The 14,070-nt window shown below is 41.7% G+C and overlaps 1 protein-coding gene across 1 annotated transcript in view; it reads right to left on the bottom strand.

Moving 5' to 3' along the window:
• The window catches only part of UGGT2 (UDP-glucose glycoprotein glucosyltransferase 2), a 1,372,316-nt gene that overhangs the window by 167,329 nt on the left and 1,190,917 nt on the right, over window positions 1-14,070 (bottom strand). Inside the window, exon 34 of the mRNA XM_069204567.1 lies at window positions 4,764-4,946. Within this exon, the coding sequence (XP_069060668.1) occupies window positions 4,764-4,946 (183 nt within the window). The remainder of the gene's footprint in view (window positions 1-4,763; window positions 4,947-14,070) is intronic.

A 14,070-nucleotide genomic window follows, 5' to 3' on the forward strand; every position in this document is an offset into this window, starting at 1 on the left:
ACACAGGCCCTGCCTACCTCAACGAGAGTCACCTTCCACACCCCCACACGAAACGTCCGCTCAGCTGACCTCTCTCTCGCCTCTGTCCCCCGCATCAAACACACCACCACCGGGGGCAGATCCTTCTCCTACCTTGCACCCAAAACCTGGAACGCCCTCACAACCCACCTTCGCAAGACCCAAAACCTACTTCTTTTCAGGAAGGGCCTCAAAACCTGGCTTTTCGAACAGTGAACCTCCCAGCCCCTTTCCCTCCCCCCACCCCCCCCCCCAAGCGCCTTGAGACCCTCACAGGTGAGTAGCACACTTTATAAATCTCTTTGGTATATATAGATCTACCTCTATATATATATATATATATATCTATGTACATAGATATATCTATAGATATATCCATGTACATAGATATATCTATCTACATAGATATATAAATATAGATCTATATATAGATCTATTTTTTTTAGTTGTTGTATGGTTTCCTTGGGGGCCAAAATGGCCCCCAGGGAAACTCTACAACATCTATAAAAAAAAATTGCCCCCACAGGGGGTCACCCTGCCCACGGGCGACCCCCTGTCATTTTTTTTTTTTTTAATTATTTTTTTTAAAAAAAAACAACAATCCCCGAGGCCTTCTCAAACTGTTTCTGGCCCCCGATCGCAGCACAGCTGCGATCGGGGGCCAGAAACAGTTTGAGAAGGCCTCGTAAGAAAGGGGAGAGTCTCCCCTTTCTTACGAGGCCTTTTCAAAGTGTTTCCTGGCCCCCGATCGCAGCACAGCTGCGACCGGGGGGCCAGGAAACACTTTCAGGAAGGCCTCGTAAGAAAGGGGAGACACTCCCCTTTCTTACGAGGCCTTCCCGAACGTGAGAAAGGCCGTTTTCCCCATCAAAGCAGGAAGCGGCCGCAAGGCTGCTTCCTGCTTTGATGGGGAAAACACCTTTGCAACGTCAGCGCGCCTCGTCACAAAGGGGCGGGTGGGGGGGCGGGGGGAGACACGGAAGCTTCCGTGTCTCCCGGGGGGGGTTTAAAAAAAATAAATAAATCCTCGGGTGCGACGCACCCGAGGATTTATTGATACCCTTCCTGGTGTCGGCCACTGGTCGTGACCCGCACCAGGGAGGGTGTGTGGGCGTCGGCCAGTGGCCGACGCCCGCACCTAACAGGTTAAAGAACTGCAAGAATGGTCCCTTCTTGGATGGAAGGAAGAATGACTGTGACGCTCTTTTCCCTCAAAACATATGTAAAGCATGAGAGCAAACAAGTGGTGTCTGCCATCCGTAGGATCAAGCTGCTGTGGTGAAAACCTTACACAGCATTATATCAATTAACTCTGATGCTCGATCCGTGGAAAAGGATAGGAAAGAAAATTGGCTTCTATTTCACTGACAAACCTTAAACCACCAGGCTCCAAGAAGATGAATGCTCTAACAGAAGCTTGGGATCAACGGGGTGAGCCTACATATGTCGTCAAACAGTCAATCTGTGGACAGAAGGTGCGAAAATGGCTTTTCTGAGGTGGACATTATAGGGTCCAACAAGACATCATTAAAACGAAGTAATGGCTCCAAAGCAGAAGTGCAGGGTTGTAAAATCAAAGTCAACAAGTTGGACTTGACATCTTGAAGAGGCAAGTGAAATTCAAAAACAGCAGCCTTTCTTATGACAGAGACAAATGAGTAGAACTCTTCATACGGTGGCTTGAAGGGTATGAACTATTCATTTCATAAGAGGTTTAAAGGCAACAAACATCCCAGGGGTTAAGGCATAGGCCAGCATCAGTGTAATGAAAGAGCAGCAACCAATCGGCTGCGTTGTCATTATGTCCTCTGCATGAAAATTCCAAGGCCGGCATCTCCGGTGCTTCAAAATCAAAGCAAACAAGTCATCTCTCAACACAATCTTCTGTGTCCCTGGGTGGTGCTCTGCAAGAGGTTTTTTACTCAAGCAAACCTTTTATCACCACAGCAAGACTTTGCTATGCTAAGGGCAAGTGTTATAGAGCTTCCAAAGCTTGTATACTGAATTGGGCTTAGTAAAGTGGATGTCTCAAGGCAACACCAACTGGCCCTGGAGTTGCTGTAGAAATCCCATTGGCGGCAGGCAGACTGAATATACAGTATGATGGCAGGCAGTACCCCAGAGTGTGGAGAAGCTGCTCTGAAAATATCAAAGATAGTCTGATGAAAGGTCTCAAAGAGGAGTTGGCGGAAGGGGAGAGGAACTTTGGTTCCAGCTTATCCAAGATCAAGATAGGCAATGGAAGTGAGGTGGATGTGGCACCAGGGAAATACATTGTCAGCTTCCAGATCTCTCCTGGGAGCAGGATTTCCTCATGGGAGATGAAGATGAAATGTTTTTCCACTGCCTCATTTTGTTTTTTTTGTGGTAGGAAGACCTCTTCGGGAAGGGCTTCCATCTCCACAATTTACCTCCAAGTGAATGGGTCTAGGAAGGCTAGCCACAGCATGCCTTGGCCAGGATGAGTTTGACCTACTTCCCCATATAACCTTAGTGTGCGTCCAAGAATATTTGTTGCTATCCAGCTGAAGACTCAGGCACTACACATGCTTACTGGAAGGAAAAGAAATTGACATTTGATTCTTTCTAGAGATAGGGTTTTATTCTTGTCACCTTTTGAGTGAGACATATGCGCCACATGCAGAGCACTGCTAATATGGACAGGAAAAAGCCATAAAATCTGAAAGGAGCGCTATTGGAATCTGCATCTCACAGGCATTGAAAAAAAAGGAACCTAATGTTACTTTACAATGGGAGGATAACGAGAAATGGGGGAAACAGTTCAATTATATTTGGAACATATATGCGTGAGGCACTCTTTTTTAGTTCTTTATATTTTTTGTTTACAGTGCTACATACTGTTGTTGGCAAACTACTAAAGCAAGGTGGGGAAGGAGCATTGTAGCAGTAGGTGCTCAAACAAGTTGTTGAACGGGTAGGACTGGGATGCTATTCTTCCAACTTTCTGTATGAAACCTTGTGCGTGGGTTAGACAGCAAAGGTTTGCAGGGTTGAAGTGAACTAAGGAGGTTAGCGATTGATTTCCCAGCCTTAGCAACTGATGGGCAATGATTCTGGACTAATACTTGTGTAGAAAGCAAGAGTAAGCACAGGGATTTGTGGTTCTGAGGCAGTCACAAGCTTCCTTTTCATAGACTTCTTTGAAGTGATGGATGTTTAACTCTGTGTTGTACTTTTTAAAATCTCCATTGAATGCTAGTTAAGCAGGATGGGTTACAAGGAAGAGCCATGAAAGTGAACAAGTCTACCAACAAATCTTTTGTATCACTCTGAGTGTATGGCCTGCAGTATCAGGGTAACTGATCTCATGTGTCTGGGTGGCTATTAGGCCACATAGAGCTTAGAGAAATTGACCTGAGGTGTGACTGTACAGAGTTTAAATTAGCATAAATGTGTTTATTTACAGACATATAGATGGCAGAGTACCCTATCTTCTAAACTTCCAGCTATCCCACTACATTAAGAGTTGGATGAACTTTCATGTTTCCACCAGCAGAGCCACTCTTGGCTCCATTGGTAGGAACCCTTGCTTGATGGCTCGCCTGACAATGGGCCGGATAATCTTTTAATGTTTGAGATCACCAGAGGAAGCCAGGTGGTCCTGAACAGGAGAATTACTGTCCCCGAAATAAACATTTTATTTTTATTTATTTTTAATCAAAAACAACCACCACTTTGAAAATTTGTTTTTGAAGAATAAAAAACATTGCAATGCAAGTACCTTGGACAAGGTGGCTGCACAACAAATATTTAGTACCTTCACATGAACTGCTGTGGCGGCAGCTCCTCTCAAACCAGAACTCTCTAAACAGTGTGGGCCATAGTCGCCCAGGGCACCAGAGTACATCTCTCCAGAGCGCTGGTGAAACAAATTACATCCTTCCAAGAGCTATATAAGCTCAGAGTCTGCTATATTTCTCCCACAGTAGCCATTAAAGTGTCCTCCGGGGTGGTGGAATAAGCTAAAGGCATCTCAACCCAGTTAAGAGGCGGGTGATGCGATATTGGCCTTTCTGAAAGTTCCTTTTTTGGTAGCTTGTTGTAAATTGTGATGGAGTATTCGGGACTGGAGACTGCTACCATTAGGGGAAGCAATCTTCTGGGGGAGCTTCAGAAGGAGAAGGATCTCTTGCTGATGGTGCAGGTGGAAGACCATGTTCTTGGAGAAAGCATGAAATCTCTACAATCAGAAATGTTGAAACATCGACTACTCCAAGGAGTCTTTCAGATCCCATCATTAATAATTTGCTTGAGGCATTTTAGGTTTGATTCATTTTAGGTTTGCTCATGGATATGTGTTTCCTCTACCTTGTCAAAACTAAGCTTTTCAATACTGGAGTATAAGTGCACCCTGGGTAGGTATATATTTAAGTGCAGGCTAGAGAAAGTGGGACAAAAGAGGCTGCCATCAATAGAATTGCAAAACAATGTAGATTTTTAAAAATATTTTTTTGTGCCCCAAAGACAAATGTGACTGAAAATTAACTTCAAACATTGGGAGCATTGTGAACGCAATGCTCCGAAAGCAATCCAGTCAGGTTAACATTGAGCATTTCCAACTGCAGCAACTGCTTCTCAGTACAGTAACAAGCTTTTTCCCCTCCCACAACTAACTTACACTGCAGAAAAAACATTCCACAATCATGTGTGCTTCAGGGTTAGGGATACGTGGGTCATTACAATATTATATAGCAACTACATAACAAAACAGGTATTGCCATTACCTGATCTGCATCAACAAATATTATTTTGTCAACAGCTAGTGGAAAGAGTACATCCAAAAATAGAATTTTGTAACCCCAGATAATTCTTTGTTTTTCAGTCTGCTGATGAAGCCAGCGAGGCCACTTGTACTGCACCAGCTCATACTGGAATCCATATTCTTGTGCCATATGAGGAATATACTCCTGAAAATAGAAAGGTGTGTAAAGTCACAATGCATACGACTATAAACTTTCTGATACTTACAGCTTTTCATGTGCCTTTTTTCTGAACATACAATAGTTAGAGAAAAACTATGTTTAGGATTGAGAATGCTTGTGGTGAAGCAAAGACAAAGCAACATTGAATTTATTTTTCAAAAGTTTGTTCATGGTTGTTGGCATACTGTTTAAAAAAATGCTTTTTTACTCTGGATAGCACATATTCATTTTAAATGTTTGTTCTCTTCTGTCTAAAGCTTACAGCATTCCTCAAGATGAAGATTTTATAGAATCTACATAGACAGAATTGAAAAGCAAGCCCACCATGAGATAATGCAAAACATGGTATTGACAATATTTTCCATCAGCTGTTCAGCAAATTAGTTTTCAGTGTACAATGCACATTTAAAACATTACCATAACTCCCCTCATTCGTATACTCTTCAGTACAGGTTCATACTCCGAAAGCACCCAACAAGATGAAATTATGAAAACGCCTAAAACACATCTCTTTAGCAATTACCGTTCAACTAACTGTAATGTTAAAAAAAAAACCTGCATGATTCTAATCCTGTGATTCATCTATGAGTATGTTTAGCTAGAATCAATGCTACCTTTGAGTCTCCTTCTTTATGTAGGTCTCACAGTCTTAAATATATATATATATTTTTATGAAAACTCCTAAAACACATCTCTTTAGCAATTACCGTTCAACTAACTGTAATGTTAAAAAACCTGCATGATTCTAATCCTATGATTCATTTCCTTCTTTATGTAGGTCTCACCAGCTATGTGTATATATATATATATATATATATATATATATAAATAAATATTTATCTCTATAGGGAAAGAGAGACATATAGATTTTCAGTTAAAAAAAACAAAGGTTACAAGGACATTGTAGTTAGGTTCTGAATTTCCTCACTCAAAACCTTCAGCAGTTATAGTTTTAGTTATTTCAAGTAATTAAAACTCGCACCCTAAGGTAACTATAACTCACACACTCACCATGCAGTTTTTTCTTCAAGAATTTAACTTCTAATGTTTAATTGATATTTTTAATGACGTTTTAAAAGTTCTCATGAGTGCTGTAATATCTGGGGTAATTAGCAGTGCATGACAAGGGCACGAGTTATGGTTACCTGAAATAACTCTAATTATAACTGCTGAACTTCTAAGATTTTATGCAAGTAAATTTGGCTTTTTCAGTGAATTTCTAGGGTTTTTTATTTCAATTTCCTAACTATACTAAACGTACCTGCAATCTTTGTTTTTTTCTGTTAATTTCTATGTTTTTTTAACGTAAATAATTTTCATTACTATTCGTTAATACAATTGTTGCCATTGGCAACAGGGCCTTTCTCTCTGGGTGTGAGAATAGGTGTGAGAGGGTGCCTCTGGGTGTGAGAGTTGTGAGAGTGTCTGTCTGGGTGTGATAAGGTCTATGTGGGTGTGAAAGTAGGTGAGAGTGTCTAATTGAGCTCCAATAGATAACAGATGCATTCACCTCCACAAAGCATTTCAAATCGTTTTTCATTATGGAATTGTAAAGTGAAAACACTTGCTTTGCCTTCACCAAGCCCAGGAATTATGATAATTTGTCCTTTCCAGAAGTGGAGCTTCAACTGTGGCTCCTGGTATGTTTATATTTTTAAGTGTTTCCTTTTGAGGTTTAATTTCTGTGGAAAGAGAATCATGGCCAGAATGGATGCTCACCTGCTCGTTTAACCAACAAGAGTCCACAGTTTTGCATAAAATGTCTATTCAACTGGTTACTGGTTAGTTAGTAAGTGTTACCTCATTGGTTCAAGGTCCAATGTGTGTATGGAGGGGGGTGCATGGCCACCCCTTCCCTCAAAGGTTTCGGCCCCAGACACCCCATCGCCCAGGACTCTCAACAATTCAATTGGGGAGAGGGTTGAACAGTCCCCACTCCCCACGACCCCATCCCCCAGGGCCAGGCCTTATAATTTTTTTTAATATTTTTGGGGAGGTGGGCTCGGTAGCCACCCCCGTTCGATTTCGGCCCCGGGGATCCCATCCCCAAGGCCCAGATTAATAGATTCCCCTAGGGACCGGCCATCAGTCCTGGGTGCCCTGCAGGGCATTGAGGGTGCAATGGGACCGCAGTGGAGCCTGAAGGCCCCCACGGTCACAGCCGGCTCCCTGACTCCTGCGGGAGTGGGCTTGCTTTTGCACACAGGGAGCTACTAAAGATGCAACTCTGTATGTGCAAGAGCAATAGTTTCCTCTGTTTCCCTGTCTGTGGGCAAGGAAACAGAGAAAACCTCCACTTCTAGCAAGTGAGAGCTGCTTGACAGCGCTCGCTTGCTGGAACCAGTGTTTGCTCTGACTTGGCGGGAGCTGTCACCCCGGGAAATAGCAGGAGCTGGCTCTGAGGCATGGCAGTCCCCAGGGCATTATTGGCTCCACCAGGCTGGGCCGTGCAGCCCCCCACAAATGTTGTATTTGTCCCAGGGAAGTAGTGGTCCCTGGGGCCAGGGTCCAAAATGGACCCCCTTCATTCTTTTATTCCAGCACCAGAGAGGACAGACCCTGGGAGCTCTGCGCGGGGAGGGGACGGTAATCACAGCCTCCCTGCATGTAATTTAAAGCTAGCCACAGGGAGGTGACGGTCCCTGGGGCTGTGGGGGGAGGCCGGATGGGGCTCCCCATTTCAAATGAATGTTCTGTCCCAGGGAGGTGGTGGCCCCTGGGGTGGCCGTGTGGCATAGCCCACATATTTCTCTGATATTATTCCAGGGAGGTGCAGGTCCCTGGGGCTAATACAAGCCCTAGGAGGTGGGAGGGCTGTGCACCTCCCTCCTCTTTCAATCCCCCAATGCCTCTGAGATCTAGCCCACTCTGGAGCAAAATGAAAAAAAAAAAAAAAAAAAAAAAAAAAAAAAAACAGCGGGAGCCCAGCCATTTTTTTTTTTTTTTTAAAAGGTAGGGAAAAAATGTTCCAGACATTAAAAAAAATGCTTTTTAGCTTTGGTGGGGTCCGTGAGGGACCCCTAGACCAAGGCTGGGGCCTCAGACTAAAGCCAAGTCCCAAGATAGCTGCAACACTTTCTTGTTGATGTGTTAGCAGCTAATCAAATAGTAGCACAGGGACAGTTGGATCCGTGGAGGATCTGCGTCCCTAGATATCTAGATTTTTAAACTCTAATGTCTACAAAACTACTGAAGGGATTTACACCAAATCACAAAAAGTACACTTTCTGGACCGAGAGCTAGCTTTCTGCCACATTTGGTGTAACTCCGCGGTTCGGGCTGCAGTTGTGTTAAAAAATGTGAACACTCCCATTGACGTAGAGTGGGAAGAAAGCGTTTTGGGGCCTCCCCCTTTTTCTCAGTCCCCGCTTGAGGGATCACCCCAAAGCTTTCAACATAGCAGCTGAATCGACTGAAGCTAATGTTTTGAAAATTTCAGAACGATTTGTAGGACGGCGCCAAAGTTATTGGCAAAACAAAAAACACTCTGTCTATGGAAAAAATGATTGTTAACTAGAAGTACCTATTGCGATAGCCTGTAGGGTAAAAATAAATATATGTATTTCAACCAGTATGATCAAACTTCTCTCCAGGAGATTCAGTATAAACGTTTTAATAGTCAAATGAGTATCAACATTCTAAACCACCACCACCGAGTTTCGACTGTGATCAAGACTTTTCAGTAGAAACGCGTTGGTTTGGAATGTTGATACAATAAGCAATTGTAAAATGGGAGGTCTGCGGTAAGCAATGACTGTCGGTTTTGGTAAAACCTTTTGCAATTTTTCACAAGTGGATAGAAAGGGAAAAGTTGTTTGCATTATATTTCTGTAGTTGGGAACTGATGGATGATAGTCAACCACAATTGGGATTCAGTCACTTTTCTTTCCTCTGTTGGTATTCCAAATAAGTGCTTCCCTGGGCAAGAAAGACTTGTCAGGGTTTTTTTTGCAGTATTTTATGCAAAGGATAGCCGTGCTTTTTAAATAATGTAACAAGCTACTGTAGATGGTCTTTACAGGTGTATTCATTGCTGCAGATGCGTCTAATTCTGAGTGCTTGTCTGTAGATGATGCTGAGTTTAGTATGGTGTGTGTGACATGAAGTCCAGTTTAGATGCAAATTAGCATCTGTAGGCTTGTGGTACAGATCAGTTATAATTTTTTGTTCATGAATGTTGAGTAACACATCCAGAAAAGGGAGATGATGCTTCTGTTTAGGATTGCTTTTGGTAAATTTGATGGGAGGATGGATATTGTTGATAAAAACTGTAAATTTTTCCGATGTCCTGCTTCCTGCATTCCATTTTATAAATATGTAATCCATGTAGTGTAGCCATACCAGTGGTTTGATGCTAGAACTCACAAGTATATAGTCCTCCAGTTTGCCCATGAAGATATTTGCACAGGAAGGAGCCATCCGAGTGCCCATGGTAGCGCCTTGTATTCACAGATAGTGTTTACCATTGAAGGGTATAGTTAGGACCAAGTTTCTATAGAAAAAGCATTTTTTGTTTTGCTAATAACTTTGGCACCATTTGATAAATCCAAACAATTTTGAAAACATATACTTTGCTAAGTTCAGCTTCTGTCACGTAAGTTTTGGGGTGACCTGTCAAGAGGGGGCAGAGAAAAAGGGGGGCTCCTAAAACATGTTTTCCTCATTCATTTTTCCTTGGGAACTTTAGACACGCCTACAGCCAAAACCACTGAACGGAAATACATCTAATTTACCACAACACTATATTCTGTACCATAGATCACGCTTTTGCGATTTGGTGCGAATCAGTTCTGTTGTTTCTGAGAAATTAAGGACAAAATATATATATATATATATATATATAGGGACGCGGATCCACCATGGGTCGATCCGCGTATCTATGCACCACAGGGAAGAATCTGATTGGCTGGCCGCAACCTGAGAGAAATGTTGCAGCCATCATTTTCTTTTCTCAGTCAACGGCCTCCGGGCTGAAATGTGGGGGGCAATCGAGTTGATGGGGGTCAGTGTACAGGTTCCTTGACCCCATGATAGAAATAAAGTTGTGGTGATGTGACAAATAATGCCATTCAAATGTGGAAAGAAAAATGTTTCTGATGGTCTGCGAGATCCATGGATCCACCCGCGGGGCCCAGTGCTGCCCAGGTTTGAATCCATGGTTGGATCAGTGGAGCTTGGGAAAAGAGAGACACCCAGTGTTACATGCAGGCAGACACTGTCATACCCAGTCTCACACCTACAGAGATGCTGTTACATCCAGGGTCACATCTACACAGACTGTCTCACATACACTCTTGCACTCAGAGAGACACTCTCACACCCACCCTTGCATCCAGGCAGACACTGCCACACTACCTCTCACACCCAGACACAGACTCTCACACTCAGTATCACACTAACATAGAGACTCTCACATGTAATGTCAAACCCAGAGATGCAGTCTAACACTCACTCTCATACCCAGACAGGTACTCTCACACCCAGTCTGACTTCCAGGCAGACACTATGACAGCCACTCTCGCACGTACGATGATGCTGTTACATCCACTGTCACATATACACAGACACTCACAGACACTCTCACACCCACCCTTGCAACCAGGCAGACACCATCACACTCCCTCTCACATTCAGACAGAGACTCTAACATGTAGTGTTAAACCTAGAGACACACTCTGACACTTACCCATCATACCCAGACAGCTACTATCACACTCAGTCTGACATCCAGGCAGACACTGTTACAAGCACTCTCACACCTACACTGACAGTTTAACACTCACTCTCACTATCAGATCCACCCTCGCTTCCAAAAAGTGTTTTTCCACCATCTTACGAGATCCACAGAGCCATTTGCGGATCCGCGCAAGATTTGAAAAAAAAAAAAAGAAGTATTTAAATAGAAATATATATGTATATATAAGGGTAATAGATTGGCTCTGAAAAGAGCCTTTGTGTTTACGATGTGTAGGTGATTACTAAACATGATAGAGGATACAGTCTCTCACGGTTTGCAGGAAAAGTCTGTTGCCTTTCTCTACATCATTTCTGTATATACACCATCCATATCAAACCGTAAGTTGCTGTGGCATATAGAAATCATGTTATGGTCCCTGAGGAATGCAGAAACAGTTTTATTGACATGTTTCCTGGATTTCTCTATTTGTAGGCAGAACTGCGTTGACCAGTTTCTCTTCTGCCTTTGGCAAATGATTGAAATAACGAAGGCAGGTTGTGGGAAGAGTGTCATTAATTTTCCAAAGGTTTCTTTCATTAGGATTTCCAAACCAACTCCTGTGACTACACCTAGGTTATTGCCACCATAGTGTACAATCATACGGTATGGGTGTTGGCAATCCTTATTAGTTTCAACTAAAGGAAGTAAGTGATGCCACTTTAACCTTCTCTGGCCAGTCCAAGTAATTTCCACATTAGATAAACCTGGGTCCCTGTCAATCCCACTTCTTTTTGCACTCTCTCTGGCCCAAAGCACAAGCTTTGACCCACAATCAGTGCTCTTAGCACCTTGGAGGTAATCTGGAGAAGCACACAAGAGATGGCTGCACCTGAATGAGGCTGGTATAAAATGAAAATCAGTTGAAATGGACGGTAGTAGGTACAGTTTGGAAGAATTGATTCCATTGGCTGTTGTAGATATTATTTGGGGGTGAAGGTAGGTAGTGAGGTTATGTGAATTGTAAGTATATGTTGGATTGGGTTTAGAGAAAAATGGAAAACAGTAAAAATAGTTGTGATATGTCTACTCTGAAAGATTCAACAACGCCTGCTAAATGTGGCTTGAAACTAAGCATGCTCTAGTCAGAAACTGTTATGAACTTGTGACCTGGTGCAGCAGAATGTTGCAGACTGTGTAACCATGGTAACAGAGCTAGAGTAGCACGAGGGGGAAGGGTATAGAAAAAAGATTAGGATGTGACTTTATTTTACCATTTATATAGAGGCAGTAATGATTCATAATGATGATTTAAGGTTATGATTTGTCTAACTTTTCAGGAGCACTGCAAAGGGTTAACTATACAGACCAGTGAGAAGTTGTAGAACATTGTATTAACATGAAAGGGAGATTGTGATTGGTTTACTGACTCAGTAACATTGAAAGGAGAGTTGAAGAGGTTGCTATCAATGGTTGTCTGTTAAGAGAGTGGACTTCCATTCTTGTGGTTGGTTTTCTGAGCTTTGGTCAGTGAGAAGAAATTGTAAATGATACTGACAGGGAAACATGGAGCACAAGAAAGAGAATCTTAAGGTATGTGTAGTGAAATGTTCTTTATTTTACAAAGTGTTTGTATATGATTAAATTAATATTAGGTTGAAGAAAGTGAGCAGTGTGTTCACAAAATACTATAAAAGATATACATACTAGATTTGTGATTTATTTAAAGGAAATATATAAGTAAGTCATTATATACGAAAGGTATTCAGCTGAACTTGAATAAGGGGTTTCATGGATGTTTCCAGTTTCTATCAGTATATTAAAGTAATGCCTCATGTATGCTGAAGCTAATATGGAGAATACACTAATGAGTAATTTAATGGTTAAAAATGTTATATAGAGTTCTAGAAATGTAATGTGTTTGTCTATACATAAATGGTTATGTAAAAATGCATTGTTGAATTCATGCAGAGAGTAACACATGTATTGAGAGATGACAGAGGTTATTTTACTATGAGTTAGACATTGATATGAGTGAGGTATATTACTTGAAAAGGTAAGAAAATGATGGGGTGAGACCAGGTTGAATTGTTTTTTGCTGGTGAAGTGATCAGATATACTGTATATAGGCTGAGGAGGAGGTTGCTGTGTCTACAGAAGAGAACAAAAGTGTTTTTAATTTCTATTGTGTTAGAAGTGCACTTGCTATGTTAAGGTATATGTATACTGTCTAATGTATACTCTTAAGGAGATAGAAAATAATATAAAGGGAGACATACTCAGAGTCATTAACAATCACTTGTATTTTGATGTAGAAATAGAGCATTTAAATACATATGCTGCAGTAAGAGATGTATTTAGGATTTATTATACTGAATTCAATATGTAGTTTTGTATATTGATAAAATACATTCTTATTTTTATAAAGTGCAGTTTAAATATGGTTAAGGGTACTAATTGTGGGCATAGGTGCACAATTATATTTTTACGTACACTTGACATTAAAAAAAGATTTTTAAGTAGGTTTATACTATATGTTGTAAGAACAGTCACCCTTTAAGTGAGATGCAAGTAGACTATAGAAGAGAGTGTATTTTTATTAAAAGATGAAACATGTTGTTCTGCGTTTTAGTGACTGAGATGAAAGGTTGTAGAAGCCTATGCCCAGGTATATATGCACTCTACTAGAACATATGGTACTTATATAGATAATAATAAGGAAAAGATACAGTCAGTCTCATGTCTAGTGAAATAGTCATAAAGTCACTTGTGTATTCACCAGTGCAGATACTAATATACCAAGCTACACACCAGAGATCACACTGATAGATTCATTGACACAATCAAGGACGCACTGATGTATACATTGACACAGTTAGACACACACTGATCGGTACACTGTCACACCTATGCACATTGTGATGTATAGACTAACATCCTCAGACGCGTACTAATGAGTAGAGTGACACACCCTGGCATACACTGAGACAACCAGGTGGAACTGATGCATTGACTGAGACACCCAGGTGCACTTTAGTGCGTACACTATAATACCTAGGTGACAGTGATGTATATACTGACACATTCAGGGATACACTGACATATACACTGGGACACTTAGGTATGCAGTAATGCATGCAGTGGGACACAGAGATACACTCTTATCTATAGACTGAGAGAGCAAGGCACACACTGATGTATACAGCGATACATCCAGACACACTCTCTTATATATACTGATACATCCAGGGATGCAATTATGCATCTACTGACAGATCTAGGCACACACTGGTGCATGCAGTGATGCAGCAAAGTGGATACTGACACCCATGGAGAGAGAGATGGATAGAGTGACACTCACACACCTAGGAGTACACTAATATATAAACTACCACACACAAGCACACACTGATACATACACTAACATAGCCAGGC

This window comes from Pleurodeles waltl, chromosome 8 (assembly GCF_031143425.1).
Source record: "Pleurodeles waltl isolate 20211129_DDA chromosome 8, aPleWal1.hap1.20221129, whole genome shotgun sequence".
NCBI classification, from domain to species: Eukaryota; Metazoa; Chordata; class Amphibia; order Caudata; family Salamandridae; genus Pleurodeles; species Pleurodeles waltl.